Source organism: Papaver somniferum, unplaced genomic scaffold (genome assembly GCF_003573695.1).
Source record: "Papaver somniferum cultivar HN1 unplaced genomic scaffold, ASM357369v1 unplaced-scaffold_135, whole genome shotgun sequence".
NCBI classification, from domain to species: Eukaryota; Viridiplantae; Streptophyta; class Magnoliopsida; order Ranunculales; family Papaveraceae; genus Papaver; species Papaver somniferum.
Window position 1 is genome coordinate 3,147,220 of NW_020622713.1, and position 15,743 is coordinate 3,162,962.

Here is a 15,743-nt window from a genome sequence, read left to right on the forward strand (position 1 = left end):
ACTCAGTACGCTCGGTCTGCTTGCTAAGATTGTGTTTACACGCGATCACTTTATAGAACCCCCCTGCAAGGTTTCACGGTCTCTACTTGTGTAAGGAATTATTCAACAATTACGGATATCCTAACCCTCACTAGCAATATATTAAATCAACAAATATATCAGTTGGCCACCTAAACAATCTATCAATTAATCATAAGTAATTTAATAGTAAACACAGATGATAATCATATGAAGAAATCAAAATAGATTTATATATTAAATCAAATCAAGTTTACAACTTAGAATTCATCCTCAATCAATAGGTGTTTAGATACACATGGATGTAGAAGCATCCATGATATACATATAAGAAAAGTTTAGAGATATCGTTACGATTGAGAATCGCTCCGAAACCCTAGCTTTTGATCCGTGTGATATTTTTTCTCTCCAATCCTTTACAATTTCGTGACCCCTAGATGTTATATGATTTCACATAACCTAATACCTTTTTATAAGTTTACATTCCTTGGCCTTCACGTATTTAGTTAGGTTTAAGAACCCGACCCAAAATATGAAATAACGACCCCGAACGTGACCTTAGTCCTTCCAAGGTATTAATACACGTTTTCCTACTTGATAAGTACGCGTGCCAGGTCCGCAAACTTCAAATTCCAGCAGAAATTTTCGGAATTAAAGTATGTGTACCCGGTTTGCATACTTTACTGTCTTCGGTATTCAATAAAAGCTTGTTTTGGTCACAACTTCTTCATCCGAACTCGGAATGACCTCATTCTTTTTGCATCTTTTTATATTTCAATTATATTCAATATGATGATGAGAAATCCATAATTTGAACGAGTTAAGATCGGTATTTGGCCCTTATCTTGATTTTGAGCGTTTTCTCCTTTTCGTCGCTTTTCTTCCACTTCTCTTGGACTTGTGCACTTGGACACTTGGAATACTTCTCTTCCTAGCTCTTTTCAGCACTTTGTAGCTCCTTTGTGGATGATTCACCTAATTGAAACAAATAAGAGAAAACAAGAGTAATAATACGAAAATATGCAAGAATAATAGCTTAAACAAGTATGGAACGGGCACTAAAATCATATGAATTATGCACTGATCAATGGCACCCACAAACTGTAAATAAATATGAAACCAAAACAAGTCTTTAAATCCACAATAGTTCGTTATTCTGAGTGCAGCTCAAGAAAGCTTTCTTTTACACTTGAGGTAGGTGTTACTAATGTTCCAAAAGTGGCATATGATAGAATGGAATCCTTGAGAAGAAAAAACAATAATCTAGGATATTTTTTTAGTCCTATGTTGTTTTTTTGTCTCTCTCTTAATAGTTAGAAAATAAAAAAAAAAGATTCAATTTAAATTTCTTAAAAAAACAATTGATTATAATAAATTTTCAAAACAACTTTTTCCTGTTTATGGAAATGATGGATTTTTTTCAATTATGATTAAAATAATTAATTATTATAATGGTTACCAAACTTATATATAATCCATTATAATTTGCATAATGGATTATGTACTGATAATCCATTAAAATAATGGTTACCAAACAACCCCTAAGTTAAACATGCATAAATAGTGCATCTAATGGTTATGCTAAACCCTGACTACAACTTGGAGACAAAAGGTAGTGAATAAGGGTAAAAAGGAACAAGGAAACAAAACTTATATCAGAAAAGAAGAAGAGGTTGCGTTGCGGGGTCAGTATCATGTGTTATTGTTCATGATCATAGTCTTGTTGTTGTGTTTGAGATGGCGTAAAAAGGAGGAGACGGAGAGGCAGAATAGAGTGAGAGACTAGTAATAACCCTAGCACAAAGACGTTTATATATATATATATATATATACTAGGGTAAAAGTCTCAAATATGTATACTAGGGAAAAAGTCTCAAGATCCGGCGGATTAGTTCAAAGATTTCTTTCTTTTTTTTGACTTCAGGCTTCTTGATTTTCGGTTGTGATGCCAGTACCATTCACAGGCCCAGCCAAGTTTCACTAACTCAATTTTATCATGTGATTAATGAATTGTTTTTGGATTATGGCTAACAGGGACACTAGGAACAACAACAACTCTATGAGTAGTACAAAGCCAGTGCTGGGACGTCATTGGACCAAACCCAACTGTGGAAGTTGTTCAAGTGAATTTCTGTATATGGCAAAAATGAAAACATTTTGCCAAAAGAAAAAGTCTTCTGCATGCTTTCAATCAGGTGTTCAATATACGTTACGTGTGAACCATGTACAAAAATCTATAGATTGTCAAGACTTACCACTCTTAATATAACAAATTATGTGGTCCGACGATGGTTACGGGCTCCATAATTAGAGTATGAAACCCCTCTATAAAGATGACATCTTGCACTATCTAAATCGTCCTTTTATTAATTGAAAACGGTTAATGTATAATTATAAAGATGACACCTTGTTGTGGTTGTCACCTGTTTTTCGCAGCGGCTAGTTGAGTTGACGACGGACTCGATCTGACCTCCGTGAAACCCACCAGACCCATTGCTGGTCACTACGGCAAGAAGTTAGGTTAGAGAAATTGACATTGCTGTAAGAAATATCCCTACTTAAAAAACGATTGTGTATTACTCTGCTGGCACAAATTGAGTTTCATTTCCTTTTGATTTGTTAGCACATGTGCATTGCACATGATATATGCCCAGCACCTACCATCCAATATGTCATTGCACATGTACGTCATTCCCAGTTGTTGATGGGTGAATTTTCGACAAAGGCTAAAATCGTAAAATCATAATACTGCATGTTTTTGACCTGGCTTAAGAATTGAATGTGAAACTCATATTTTATGATGCCTGAACTATTTCACGATCTCTAACTGGGTGAATATCCTCCCAGAGCTATGATAGATATGTTTCTCGAAAAGCCTCTTAGCTGAGCTTTCGATGCTCCACACATTTTATCATCACCTTTAAATAGAATCAAAATGATTGGGCGGCTCCTAGACATATTGCATGCTAGTATAGAGCCTAACGCCTTCAGGTACGTCACACTATTCGTTGTTCCCTGACTATGTAGAGAGAACGTGTATAGAATCTCCTAACGATTGGACGGCTCCTAGACATATTTCTAGTCTACTTATAGCTAAGTCTCGGATTATGATAGAAAGTGTAGTTGAGCATTAGACTTCACGACGTTCATCGATTGAAGGCGAAGAACTACTAAATGGAGCTTGTGGAACTTCATCAACAAAAGGTATGTGGATACTTGAACTCATCTATCACTCAAAAGTATATCTACTCTATCTCCTATTTGAGGCAAAAGTCGTATAGCTATATAGACTTCAATTATACACATTTGATATTTCGAGCTGAGTTTAACTCGCTTACATATTTCTCGAAATATGTGTTGGTAAGCTTTCGCTTTAACCAAGTTCATTTTATATTCTTGACGAAAGTCAAAAGATGACAATGTGAAAATCGCCTGGTAACATCTCATGATTTGTGTGAGACAGTCATTTGATATAGACTCGGAATATTTCGTATTGGTCATTCGATCACTTGAAAATTGCTTTGAAGCTAATAGTTTGTGTGAGACAACTATTGTCGTCTTCCGAGAATATTTCAATGGTTGAAATGAGAGATTAGAACAATTGGATATAAGCATAGTACGCTTACTTGCATAAATGTAATCCAAGTCCGGGAACCATGGTATGCATACCCATATACGTACTGGTTGGTTTTGTAAAATTCCGGGAACCTTGTACGCATACCGGTACGCGTACTGGCGTGAAGTTCAGTTCCGGGAATTTCTGATGAGTTTGAAAGGTATGCGTACCAGTTCGCGTACCGGCGAACCCAAACTTAGTCCGGCCATTTAGGTACGCGTACCTGTATGCATACATAAGTGGATAATGTTCTAAAATCGGTTTTTTCATGAACTAATACATTTATATAATAAGGAATGCAATCTTTTGCAAACCGTGGCTATAATGTTCATGAATTGATTCGTGTGAATCAAAATCGATTTTGTTTCAATTGTGTCTTGTATACTTCTATCAGAATATAAACAATTGAACAACTCTAGAACTAGTTTCATTTGAGTCATTTGAACTAGTTATGGTTAAGATGAATAAGGTTGATATCAGTTAACTATTGTTGAGCCAATAAAGGTGAGTTACGGTTACTCATATCTAATGAAGTCACTTTTCATTTGTGTGTAACAAGCTAAGTTCGATGTAACGGTTCCAAGATATTAGCTTGAGTCTAATCAAGTTTTCATCTAACGGTGAATATTGAATATTTTTTTACCAAGGTAACATTGATTGCAAACCCTGATTTGAAGCCATATAAAGGAGAACTCTAGCAAATGGGAAACCTAATCCTCACACCTCCTGTGTTATACTAGTTGAGACTAGAGTCGATTCTCCTTTAACCTTAGGTTTTTCACGAAACCCTGTAGGTTAACGACTTAAAGACTTCATTGGGATTGTGAAGACAGACCCAACTATTTTCTTTATAGTTGCGTGTTCTGATCTTGTCATGTTTTATCGTATTGAGTAATATGTTCTCTAAGATTTACTCGAGATTGATTCTCCGATAGGCAAGATAAAAAGTAGTCACAAACATCTTCGTCTCATCGTTTGTGATTCTACAATATCTTGTTTCGCTACCACACGATTAAGATTATTGTGAGGTAATTGATATTTCTAGGTTGTTCTTCGGGAATATAAGTCCGGTATATCAATTGGTTCATGTTCACCTTGATTTATCAAAAGACGGAACAAAATACATAGTTTTATCTACGGGAGACAGATTTATCTATACAATAGACTTTTCTGTGTGAGACAAATTTGTTTATCAAGTCTTCAACTTTGGGTCGTAGCAACTCTTAGTTGTGGGTGAGATCAGCTAAGGGAATCAAGTGCGTAGAGTCCTGCTGGGATTCATAGACGTAAGGAGCGCAACTGCACCTTAATCAGTGTGAGATTGGTTAGGGCTCAACTACATTCCAGTCCGAAGTTAACTTGAAGTAGGCTAGTGTCTGTAACGGCTTAATACAGTGTGGTGTTCAAATTTGGACTAGGTCCCAGGGTTTTTCTGCATTTGTGGTTTCATCATTAACAAAATTTATGGTGTATGTGTTATTTCTTTTCCGCATTATATTTTTTATATAATTGAAATATCACAGGTTGTGCGTAAGTTCAATCGATTGTGAATCCAGCCTTTGGTTGTTGATTATATTGATTGACACTTGAAAATTGGTCTTTGGTACCGTTCAAGTTGTTTCACATAATAATCTGGCTCGTGGATTTCTATATGTTTGATTTGCTGATTACATTGTGAACAAAGATACAACTTTTGGATATATTTTCATTGATTGAGTCTGACTGTCTAGTTGATTATCTTGGAATTATATTGGAGTTGTCCATATAGATTGCTAAGCGTAATATTGGGTGTGGTTGTTAGACCCCCGCTTTTTCACTTCTCAGTTAACTGAGTGTATGTGTTCCGGGTTTGTGAGGTTTGCTAGCTTTGTCTATTGCAAACATATTTCCAATCCTTGATCTATTGATTTAAAGGGAAAACAAATAGGCATATATGTTAGAGGCAGAATGGTATCAAAAGTCTTCGCTTAAGCTGAAGAAACTATTAGGATGTGAAGGACGTGATCAGCTAAGTGAATCAATTGCGTAGAGCCTTGCGTGGTTCAAGAGACGTAAGAAACACGACTGCAACAGAATTTTCTTGAAGGGTGGATTCGGTCTCAACTGGATTCCGGTCCGAAGGCTAATAGTAGGATATTTTCTATATCGACTTAATACAGTTCAATATCAAATCTGGACAAAGTCTAGGGGTTTCTCTGTATTTCTAGTTTTTCTCGTTAAAAAATTCTTGTGCATATGTGCTTTTTACTTTTCCACATATTTCGATTGTAAAAAGTATAAACACACGTTCATACTCTTATCAAACGAAAAACTTGGAGGTGTTTTTGGTATCTTCTCCTTTTCACACTTTGTCTTTTGTTCTTTATGTATTTTATTGCTTGATAATAAAAACACTAAAACTTATTTTTCATGGTTATTTCCTAGAAGTTGTCTACGCGATTTAGAGAAAATTTTCATTGATTAAAAAAAAGGATACAAAAGGATGTACCACCCAAAAAGAAAAAATGGTACAAATAAAGAGGCAAAAGACATGATAACAAGCTCAAAAAGGGAAAATACAAGATCAAGACACATCTAAATACCCATTCACCCAATTTCGCCAAACAAACCAACATAAAACTTTTTCAGACACCTTTGTACTAAGATCCCATTAAAAGGAGAATACTTCACCATCCGAATAACATTAAGCCTACTTTTGACACAAGCCAGAGTAATAGTGGCTCTAGGCCTGTCAATGGATACCGATTTTCCGACATCCGATACCGATAATCCGTAATCCGTTACTGCTGCCATCCGACATAGCGGTAAACGGATATCCGATACCGATAAACTAACGGATAATCTTCTTTTAACGTAACGGTAGTGGAATTGTGTATTTCCGTTAGGTTAAGTTCCGATATCCGATAGCATATAAGCCAATGTTCCGTTATACCTTTATCCAAATACATATCTTAAGCAGACTGATGGTGTTTCATTAGAAAAAGGGGATCTGAGCATCATTTCAAATGTGTTTGAGAAGATGCTTATCAATCTGATATGTAGACTCCATGAATGGATACCGATGAATGGAGTTTAATGGTAATGGAAGTGGTTAACAGAAGCACCTCTTATTAAACTCCTCCTTATCTCTTAACTGTTTGAATTCAAGCGTCTCTTCTAAAATCAGCGACATCAACAGCAGGTGTTATTGGATTAAGGTAACGAGTATTTTTGATGGATGAAATTATAACAGTTAGTGATGAATTTTTACCCAGATTTGGTGTTAGTTAATGGCGGTCGTATGAATCTCCATAAATTGATGATTATTGTGTTACAAAAGCATTCCGGCAATTATCTTATTTGATCCACTTTCCACCAAATTTTATCATGATTTGAATTTGCACCTCTCGTCCTTGTTTGGGATTAATCGTAGTCGAGCCGAATATCAGAGTTACGGTTTGTTTGCTGGTTGATTTTTGCCTTTGGAAAATTAACTGATGGTAACGGAAAATTATCCGATATCCCGTTAAGTCCAACGTAACGGTAGTGGAACTGAATTTCATATTTCCGTCGGAACTTAACGGATAACGGATATCCACTAATTTTAATGGCAACGGCAGCGGCAGAGCCAATATCCGTTTCGTAAATGTCGTTGACAGCCCTAAGTGGCTCAATAATAAAACTATTGGTTCTTAAATATTGCTAATAGGGAGTACAAATTTATTTGAGGGTGTACCAAAATTCACGTAAAGTCAGAACATGCACCACCTTCGGGCCGGTACGCCCCCAAATAATATGGTATCCCCATTAGCATCCATGTGAAGTAGGAGTTCAAAAGGAAGGCATAACTCAACAGTCGATAGACCAATGCCTCTTTAGAACCATAATTATGACTCACATAATTATGAAAATAGAAAAGTTACAAAAATTAATGTTAAAATAATACGTAATAATATTTTTGTCCATTTTATATTTTCAGATAGATATGGACAAATATGAGATGCATTTTCCCGCCCGATCAAATAGTCTTGAGACCACTTAAAAAAAGAAGACCAAATGATAATTTCCCCATTTGCTAACCCATAAGCAGCCATGTGAAGTTTGGACCAATGCCCTTTGGATCCATAGGACCAAGTTGGCTCAAACAACCGAACAAGTGTGATTGGGTTTGGAATGGACTTCTGAGCGACTTTGGGGGTATCGTAGGCAACAAAAAGAAAAGAAATGAGGGCATAGCCGCTTCCGCATGGCATTGGAGTGAGTCTGGACTCTGGAGTGACTTCTTTCTTTTTTTCTTCAACTTCTTCTTCTTCTTCGTCTTCTTCTGCTCTGCTCATCACTTCTTTCTTCTCACTTCCAAAATCTTCGCGCCAAAATGGGTATCCCTAACCCTAAAGCAGGAGGAGGAGGTGCTATTGTTAATGATTCTCCTTCAAGTACTACCAAGAGGCATCAAACAGACCCTTCTCCATTATCATTTTCTGAAGGCGAAAGGGTTCTTGCTTATCATGACCCTCTTATTTACGAAGCTAAGGTTTGTACAACAATAACCCTAATTTTTTTTTTCCATTCTAGGGTTACTGCATTTGTCTTTCTATTCAAATGAAGTGATAAATTTATACTCTCAAAATTGCTCTGTGTAGTGGCACTTAGGGTTTTAAAGTAAAATTAGTATCTAATTTTAGGTTTTCAAACGACAATGCAGTGAAATGGGAAGATTTTCTAGTGAAATTTTGGTCATATCTAGCATAGAGTGACTTAGATGAATCATTTAGTCATTACAAGAGGGCCTCTTAAGAAGGCGGATTATACTGTATATATTTGGAGATGCAGTGGTTCATGTTTTACAGGGAGGAGAAGCTACTCCCTCCGTTTCAGGAAAATTGATACTTTCACCTTCTCAATTTGGCCTATTTTTAGGCAAAAAATGAAATAGTGTATTTGCATTTCACTTTTCCTGAAATGGAGGTAGTATTAAGTTAAAACATTCCGGTTGCTTAGCTGTTTGTATTTGAAAGCATCATCAACTTGGTGTATTTGCATTTCATATTGTATAGGATCTGGTACGATGTGTTTGCAATTCATATTGTATAGGATATGATGAAATATGAATATATGTGAGGATGTGTGTGAATTATAGATTGTTGTTAGCTCTGGTAATATCGTTATTTGGGTACTATCATGGCTTACATTTACATTCTCTGTTGATAAAGGTCATTACAGTTGAGATTAAGAATCCTTATGATAATACAAAGGAGTACTTAATTCATTACAAAGTGAGTATAGTTTCTTATGTTTTAATATATTTGTTTTTCTTTTTTTCCTTAGCTGCATATTGTATTTCCTAGTGACCCCCCTTTTTATTGTTAAGTGAAGAAAGTTGATAAACTGAATGATGGATCACCCTTCTAATTAGTAAAACACTTTCTTTCTCTTGCAGGGTTGGAATAAAAAGTGAGTTTTTGCTCTTTTTACCTCGTTCGTGTAGCAGGAATTTTATCAGACTTTTATGTGACATGCAAGATGACTCATACTTAACGGTTTTGTTTTCGTTTTCATACACATGCACATATCTATTGTCAATTTGTCAGACATGCTCATATTTCTGCAGTTTCCTGTATATGAGTTCGAGGCCTTTAAATTGAATAAATTAGTAAATTGAACACTGTATAGGAATCTGTTTGTTACAACCATGAAGATAACAAACATGGGCTCAGTGTCCAGTTTGATTAGTTGTATCAAATAGAATATTTTAGCCTTCAGATCACGTAATGTAATCAAAATTCGGTAGATTTCTATCAGTTGTCAAGTTTACTTAGCAATGTATTATGAATTCTGTAAATGTTAAAACCTTTGTCTTCAACAGATGGGATGAGTGGGTAGGCGTTGAACGTTTGTTGAAATTCACTGAAGAAAACAAGAAACTGCAGGAGGAACTTAAACTAGCGCAGCAGCATATCGAAAAGAATCCAAAATCAGGGTGTTTATCAAACATGAATCCAGAAAGTTTTACTGGTGAGCTCTACTCTCTTTTGGAACTAATGATTGTCTATTTGATTAGCTTCTGTTAAGTAAACACATCCTTCCACCTTCTCACTTTTAATTAAAAGAAAATGTTCATACGATGAAATTTTATTCGTTAGGAGATGTATTCAAACATGTTATTGTTGATACTACTATTAAGTTGTCTCGTGTAGTTCAGTGTTTCATACTTGGAATTTTCTTAGAAAGGGATTAGTAAAATGTCATGCTAATAAACTTCTGGCTTCTTGCATTGGAGTTTGCCTTGACTAAGTAACAAAATTCCGCTGTTTACGAGTAACAAACTCAGATAAGTCTGTTGAGTTAAGATGATGAGAAAATTGGTATTCACCTTACCTGACCTCTTTCAAATTTCTTTAAAGTGTTATGCATCAAGTGGGAACAAGAGTTAATTAGGGCATGGTAATGTGTCTATTACTTGTCAAGAACCTGTCTCCGAATGTTTCTGCCCTACCCATTGTTCTATGACTTTTCTTTAGCAATTTGCCTGTGCAAAAAGGGTCAGCTTGTTCATATGTTTCAACATTTTTCCTGTTCATTTTATCGGTTGCTCTTTGATTGTTAATTTGCATCTGGTGCGTAATTGGAGATGTCATTTTTTTATGGGTTTTGCAGATGCAAAAATGGATCAAGAGGATACTAGAATACATGGTAATGAAAACATGCGGATGCAGTGTATTGTTGTATTTGTCATTTTTCTCTGTTGTCTGGCTATTTTAATATGTAAAGCTTATATGTTTGATTTGATGAAAGGTGGATATCAGTGATTTTCCACGCATTTTGTGTCAGCTTTTCTTAAATAAAGTTAGAGAATGGCATGGATCAGGAGCTAATATTGTTTCTAAAATGCTTCATGTTGTTGTAGTAAGGAAGGGAAAGAGGCAAACAAGTGACTTCAGAGTTAAGGTATGTGAATACTAAGTGAACAGTGAACATAGTTATGTTTTTTTTTTCTTCAATATATTTTTCTTTTTATGTCTACAACAATATTACAAAATATTTTTATAAAGATAACAAGAAACTGCAGGAGGAACTTAAACTAGAGCAGCAGGATATGGAAAAGGATCTCAAGTCAGGGTGTTTATCAAACATGAAGTCAGAAAGTTCTGCAGGTGAGCTCTACTCTCTTGCGGAACTAATAATCATCTATTAAATTAGCTTGTCATAAGTAAACATTTCCTTCCACCTTTTGACTTTTATTTGAAAGAAAATGTTCGTACGATGAAATTTTCTTTGTTAGGACATGTATTCAAACATTTCAATTGTTGATATTAAGCAGTTGTGCTATTATTGGGTTGTCTCGTTTCATTCTTGGAATTTTCTTGAAAGGGATTTGTAAGATGTCATGTTAATGAACTTCTGGCTTCTGAGATTGGAGTTTTCCCTGACTAAGTAATTGAATTCCGCAGTTTACAAACTCAGATAAGTACTGTTCTGCTAAGAGGATGAGAAAGTTGATATTCAGCTGACGTCTTTCAAATTTCTTTAAAATGTTACTTCATCAAATGGAAGCAAGAGTTATGAGGATAGAGTAATGTGTCTATTACTTGTCAAGAACCTATGTGCGAAGTTTTCTGCCGTACCTATTGTTCTGTGACTTATCCTTGAGCTCTTAGCAATTCGCCTGTGCAAAACAGGGTTAGCTTGTTCATATGTTTCAACTTTTTCCTTGTTCATTTATCGATTGCTCTTTGATTGTTATTTTGCATCTGTTGCTTAGTTGGAAATGTCTTTTTTTTGTGGGCTTTGCAGATGCAAAAATGGATCAAGATGATACTAGAAAATATGGTAATGCAGACATGCAGTGTATTGTTGTACTTGTTATTTTCCTCTGTACATTTGCCTGACTACTTAAATATGTAAAGCTTCATATGTTTGAGATGATGAAAGGTGGATATCATTTATTATCTACACATCTTCTGTTAGCTTTTCTTGGATAAATTTAGAGAATGCCATGGATTTAGAGCTAACATTGTTTCTAAAATGTTTTACGTTGTTGTTGTAGCGGGGAAGGGAAAGAAGCGGAGAAGTGACTTCAACGTTGAGGTGTGTGATTACTATCTAAACGAGCGAATATATTTATGGTTAATCTTTTTTTTCTTTTTTTTTAATGCCTAAAATATTACAAAGTACTTTTTATGAACAAAACAAGAAACTGCAGGATGAACCTAAGCTAGTGCAGCTGCGTATAGAAAAGAATCCCAATTCAGGGTGTTTATCAAACATGATTCCAGAAAGTTCTACTGGTGAGCTCTACTCTCTCTTGGAACTAATGATTGTCTATTAAATTAGCTTCTGTTAAGTAAATACATCCTTCCACCTTCTCACTTTTAATTGAAAATTAAATGTTCATAGGATGAAATTTTATTCGTTTGGACATGTATTCAAACATGTTAAATTGTTGATACTAAGCAGTTGTGCTACTAATAAGTTGTCTCGTGTAGTTCAATGTTCAGTGTTTCATACTTGGAATTTTCTTAAAAACGGATTAGTAAAACGCCATACTAATGAACTTCTGGCTTCTGACATTGAGTTTACCTTGACTAAGTAATAACCTTCCGCAGCTTACGAGCAATAAACTCAGATAAGTACTTTGTGCTAAGAGGATGAGGAAACTGATATTCAGCTTATTTCTTTCAAATTTCTTTAAATTGTTACTGCATCAAATGGGAGCAAGAGTTGTGAGGGTAGAGAAATGTGTCTATTACTAGTCAAGAACCTATCTGCAAAGTTTTCTGCCCTACCTATTGTTCTCTGACTTATCCTTGAGCACTTAGCAATTTGCCTGCGCAAAGCAGGGTCAGCTTCTTCATATGTTTCAACTTTTTTCTTGTTCGTTTTTATGGTTACTCTCTGACTGTTAATTTGCCTCTGTTGCTTAGTTGAAAGTGTCTTTTTTTTATGGGCTTTGCAGATGCAAAAATGGATCAAGTGGATACTAGAAAATATGGTAATGCAGACATGTAGTGTATTGTTGTAAATGTTATTTTCCTCTGTTTATTTACCTGACTACTTAAATATGTAAAGCTTCATATGTTTGAGATGATGAAAGGTGGATGTCATTTTTTTTCTACGTATCTTGTGTCAGCTTTTCTTAAATAAGTTTAGAGAAAGCCATGGATTTAGAGCTTATCTTGTTTCTAAAATGCTTTACCTTCTTGTTGTAGGGGGGAAGGGAAAAAAGCGTACTAGTGACTTCAGCGTCGAGGTATGTGATTACTATCTAAATGAATAGCGAACATGTCTATGGTCATATTTTTCCTACAATATTACACAATACTTGTGCACGCATAAATGATTGCATCCTTTCAATTCTGCTCATATTTTCTGCATAATTTACTCCTATTATCTGTACCACTAGTCAACTAGTAATGAGCATTTTCAGTGTCTAATGGATTCTAATAATTTATTTTCTTTTGTGGAATCAAACACGCTAATTCGCGTCAATCAAAGATTGGTTATAAGGATTTTTTTGTGTAAAGTTTTGCATGTTTCTTCGTAGGATGAAACTTAATTAGATCAACTGTTGGAAATGTAAGGATCCTATTTCATCTGGGCTTGTCATTCTTAGAGTAGAAAGTAGAGGTGTGAGATGTGTCGTTAAATTTTCTTTAAGCTAGGGTCTAATATGTAGCAATATCACCCGAAAGGTGTACGTCATTCATTACCTTTTCTTCTATTTTGAGATTTCTTTTTTTGTTGTTTTGAATTTTCAACTTTTTTAGAAATGTGTTTTTGCAGAAACAAAGGCGATGTGATGCTGCATACGAGAATGTGAAGCCATTGGGGTTTCTAAACAAGAAAGTCATCCGAACAAAAATTGATTCCCTTTTGAAGGTAAAACCATAACTTGTGTGCTTCTTGTTGCTGAATGAATGAAACTCTTTAGTTTTTATATTCCTTTACAGTAGGAGTTCCTGAATGGGGTTTTCAGGTTTATGGTGGAGATGAAGGATGGGCTTTCATTGAAGAAGCTTCTTATAAGTTACTGATCGAATGCCTTTTGGAATGTCAAGAGCAACTAGATCTAAATGTCGAAGAAGAAAACAATCAAGGGATACTGCTTCCAAAAGAAGAAGAAGTTCAAGAGACTGATGAACAACTTCTGGTACGGTTTATTTCTTTGACGAGCTTCTGGCAAACCATTTTGTGCTGTTAGGAAAAGATTGTGAATTTTCCGTTGATTTATCTTGCTGGCCCTTATTGCAGTTTTATTTTTGGCGATTATAATATTTCTTTGCAATACTGCTCAGTGTAACTACTAATTCTCTCCTTAGTTAAGGTTACTTTTACTTTCTGTAGATAATTCAGGGAACTCTAAAATAAACTTACATGACCTCATGAAATATTTGTTTGTAGTTCGATTAGTTATGTACTAACATTAGAATGTAGTGTCTTCCTATAATGCTTTGCGATGTTCAAGTGATTAATTGCGATGTAATTTTGAGGTCATTGCCTATTTATTTATCTACTTAGATGGATATTGGGGTTATTGATGGTGAAAAGAGAACTCACTTGACATCACATTCCTAATCTTATAGCACAGTGTAGTTCGAGCAATTTGTTTCAGGATTGTAAGTTTGAAATATCTATTAGTTGGCCATGAGTGTGTTGGAATTCCGAGTCACTCGAGGCGGTCCTAAATCGTCTTAGTGTGATTTGGACTGCACACTAAAAGGACAAATACTTGTATAAATGAAAAGCGCAAATACATGTATTTGAATGATTCTTCCTATTGCATCTTTAAGGTTGTTTTTTCACCTTGTTTCCCATGTAACTTGCTATAAGGTCATTGTGTTTTTCCTCATTAGAGTTATGTTCACCTGATATTTCTTCTATCCTTGTGTCTAGAGGAAGAATTCAAGAAGGAAAATTCCAAGGTTGTCCTTAGTTGCAGGGACATCAATGCAGTTGTTAAATATGAACCCAGAGGAAGTGAACCTAGGACTGAGGAGGTCAAGGAGAGAAGAGAAGTGACTAAGTATCTTTTGCCCGCTGCAAAAAAACAGAGGTTGCAAGAAACACTTGGAAATGGCAATCGGAAGTTGGTTTCTGCTGAAGTACAGAAGTTGCAAGAAAATCTTACTGGGTCTGTGCTAGGTACTTCTCAACGCCGTAGGAAGAGGCCCCCATTTGGTTATATTGACAATACGGAAGACTGCGAAGAGGACTATGTTTTCTTTAACACGAAACTCTTACTTTGTAAATGAATGTCCAGAGAGAAGGATGTCTCGGTGAGATTGGGTGGGTGCAGTTGTCTGATCCCGTCTCTCTGAGTTTTTGTGATTAAGAATAGTGTGCAGGATAGATAAAGCGAAGGATAGATGAACTAATACAATTTTTTGCTCCTGGTTTACCAACCTACTAGGGAGTCTGTTGTTTATTGTGATTGGGAACAATCATGAAAACACAGAGGAAAAACAACAACACGAAGATCTAACTGTTAACAGTGTACTCTCTCTTCTTCCTAGAGTAGGCTGTGTATTCTCTCTTTTTGCGTTTTATTTTTTGAATCCTTATCAATTGTTTGATAAGTCACTTATGTACAGACATGTAAACAGACCACGAATATTTGGAATCTCAGTTGCACCGAGCTTTTGGTTTGATCTCATTTTGTTCCTTTTTTAGAAGCCTAATAAGCAACCCAGTTGGTTTCCTAAAGCCAAAGAAAGCTAGAGGACAGTAAAGGCATTCAGATTACGCATGTATGGTCGGCAAAAGTTATGATTACAGGTAACGTCAGGTTAATGTCTATTTTGTCAATAAAAAAGAAGATTGGAGCCATAAAAACCAAAACATCTGGTGATGTTGATGAAGTTGGAATTCGTAAAAGGGTATAAGAACCCAAGATTGTTATGGCAGTGATAACAAGTATCCATTAAAGTTGGAAAATCAGTCACGAGTAGAGTTAATTAGGTAGCCAACATTACGACACTCTAGGCCCCCCAGCCAGAAATTCAACATTAAGTCTGGGTTTGGGTGAACTTGTTGATTAGAGGTGTGTTTTTCATTCCCTTTTCGAGTCTTCAGACGCAAAAACATTAAAACATTTTACCTCACAAAAAGGCATTTTTTTTCTTCTTCCATA

The 15,743-nt window shown here is 35.5% G+C and overlaps 1 protein-coding gene across 4 annotated transcripts; it reads left to right on the top strand.

The window, feature by feature from the left end:
• Positions 1-7,854: 7,854 nt before the first annotated feature.
• Positions 7,855-15,266, top strand: LOC113333962 (chromatin modification-related protein EAF3-like). 4 transcript variants are annotated; one of them, XM_026580320.1, is made up of 15 exons: positions 7,855-8,147; positions 8,827-8,889; positions 9,054-9,067; positions 9,480-9,628; positions 10,271-10,306; positions 10,521-10,561; positions 10,683-10,767; positions 11,408-11,443; positions 11,661-11,701; positions 11,817-11,901; positions 12,570-12,605; positions 12,823-12,863; positions 13,397-13,492; positions 13,590-13,763; positions 14,507-15,266. In XM_026580320.1, the coding sequence occupies exons 1-15, from the start codon at positions 7,989-7,991 to the stop codon at positions 14,630-14,632; spliced, it is 1,182 nt and encodes a 393-aa protein (XP_026436105.1). In that variant the 5' UTR covers positions 7,855-7,988; the 3' UTR covers positions 14,633-15,266. The 4 variants fall into 4 exon arrangements, with proteins under 4 accessions (XP_026436105.1, XP_026436107.1, XP_026436106.1 ...); XM_026580322.1 differs by lacking the exon at positions 12,570-12,605; XM_026580321.1 differs by lacking the exon at positions 10,271-10,306.
• Positions 15,267-15,743: the final 477 nt, after the last annotated feature.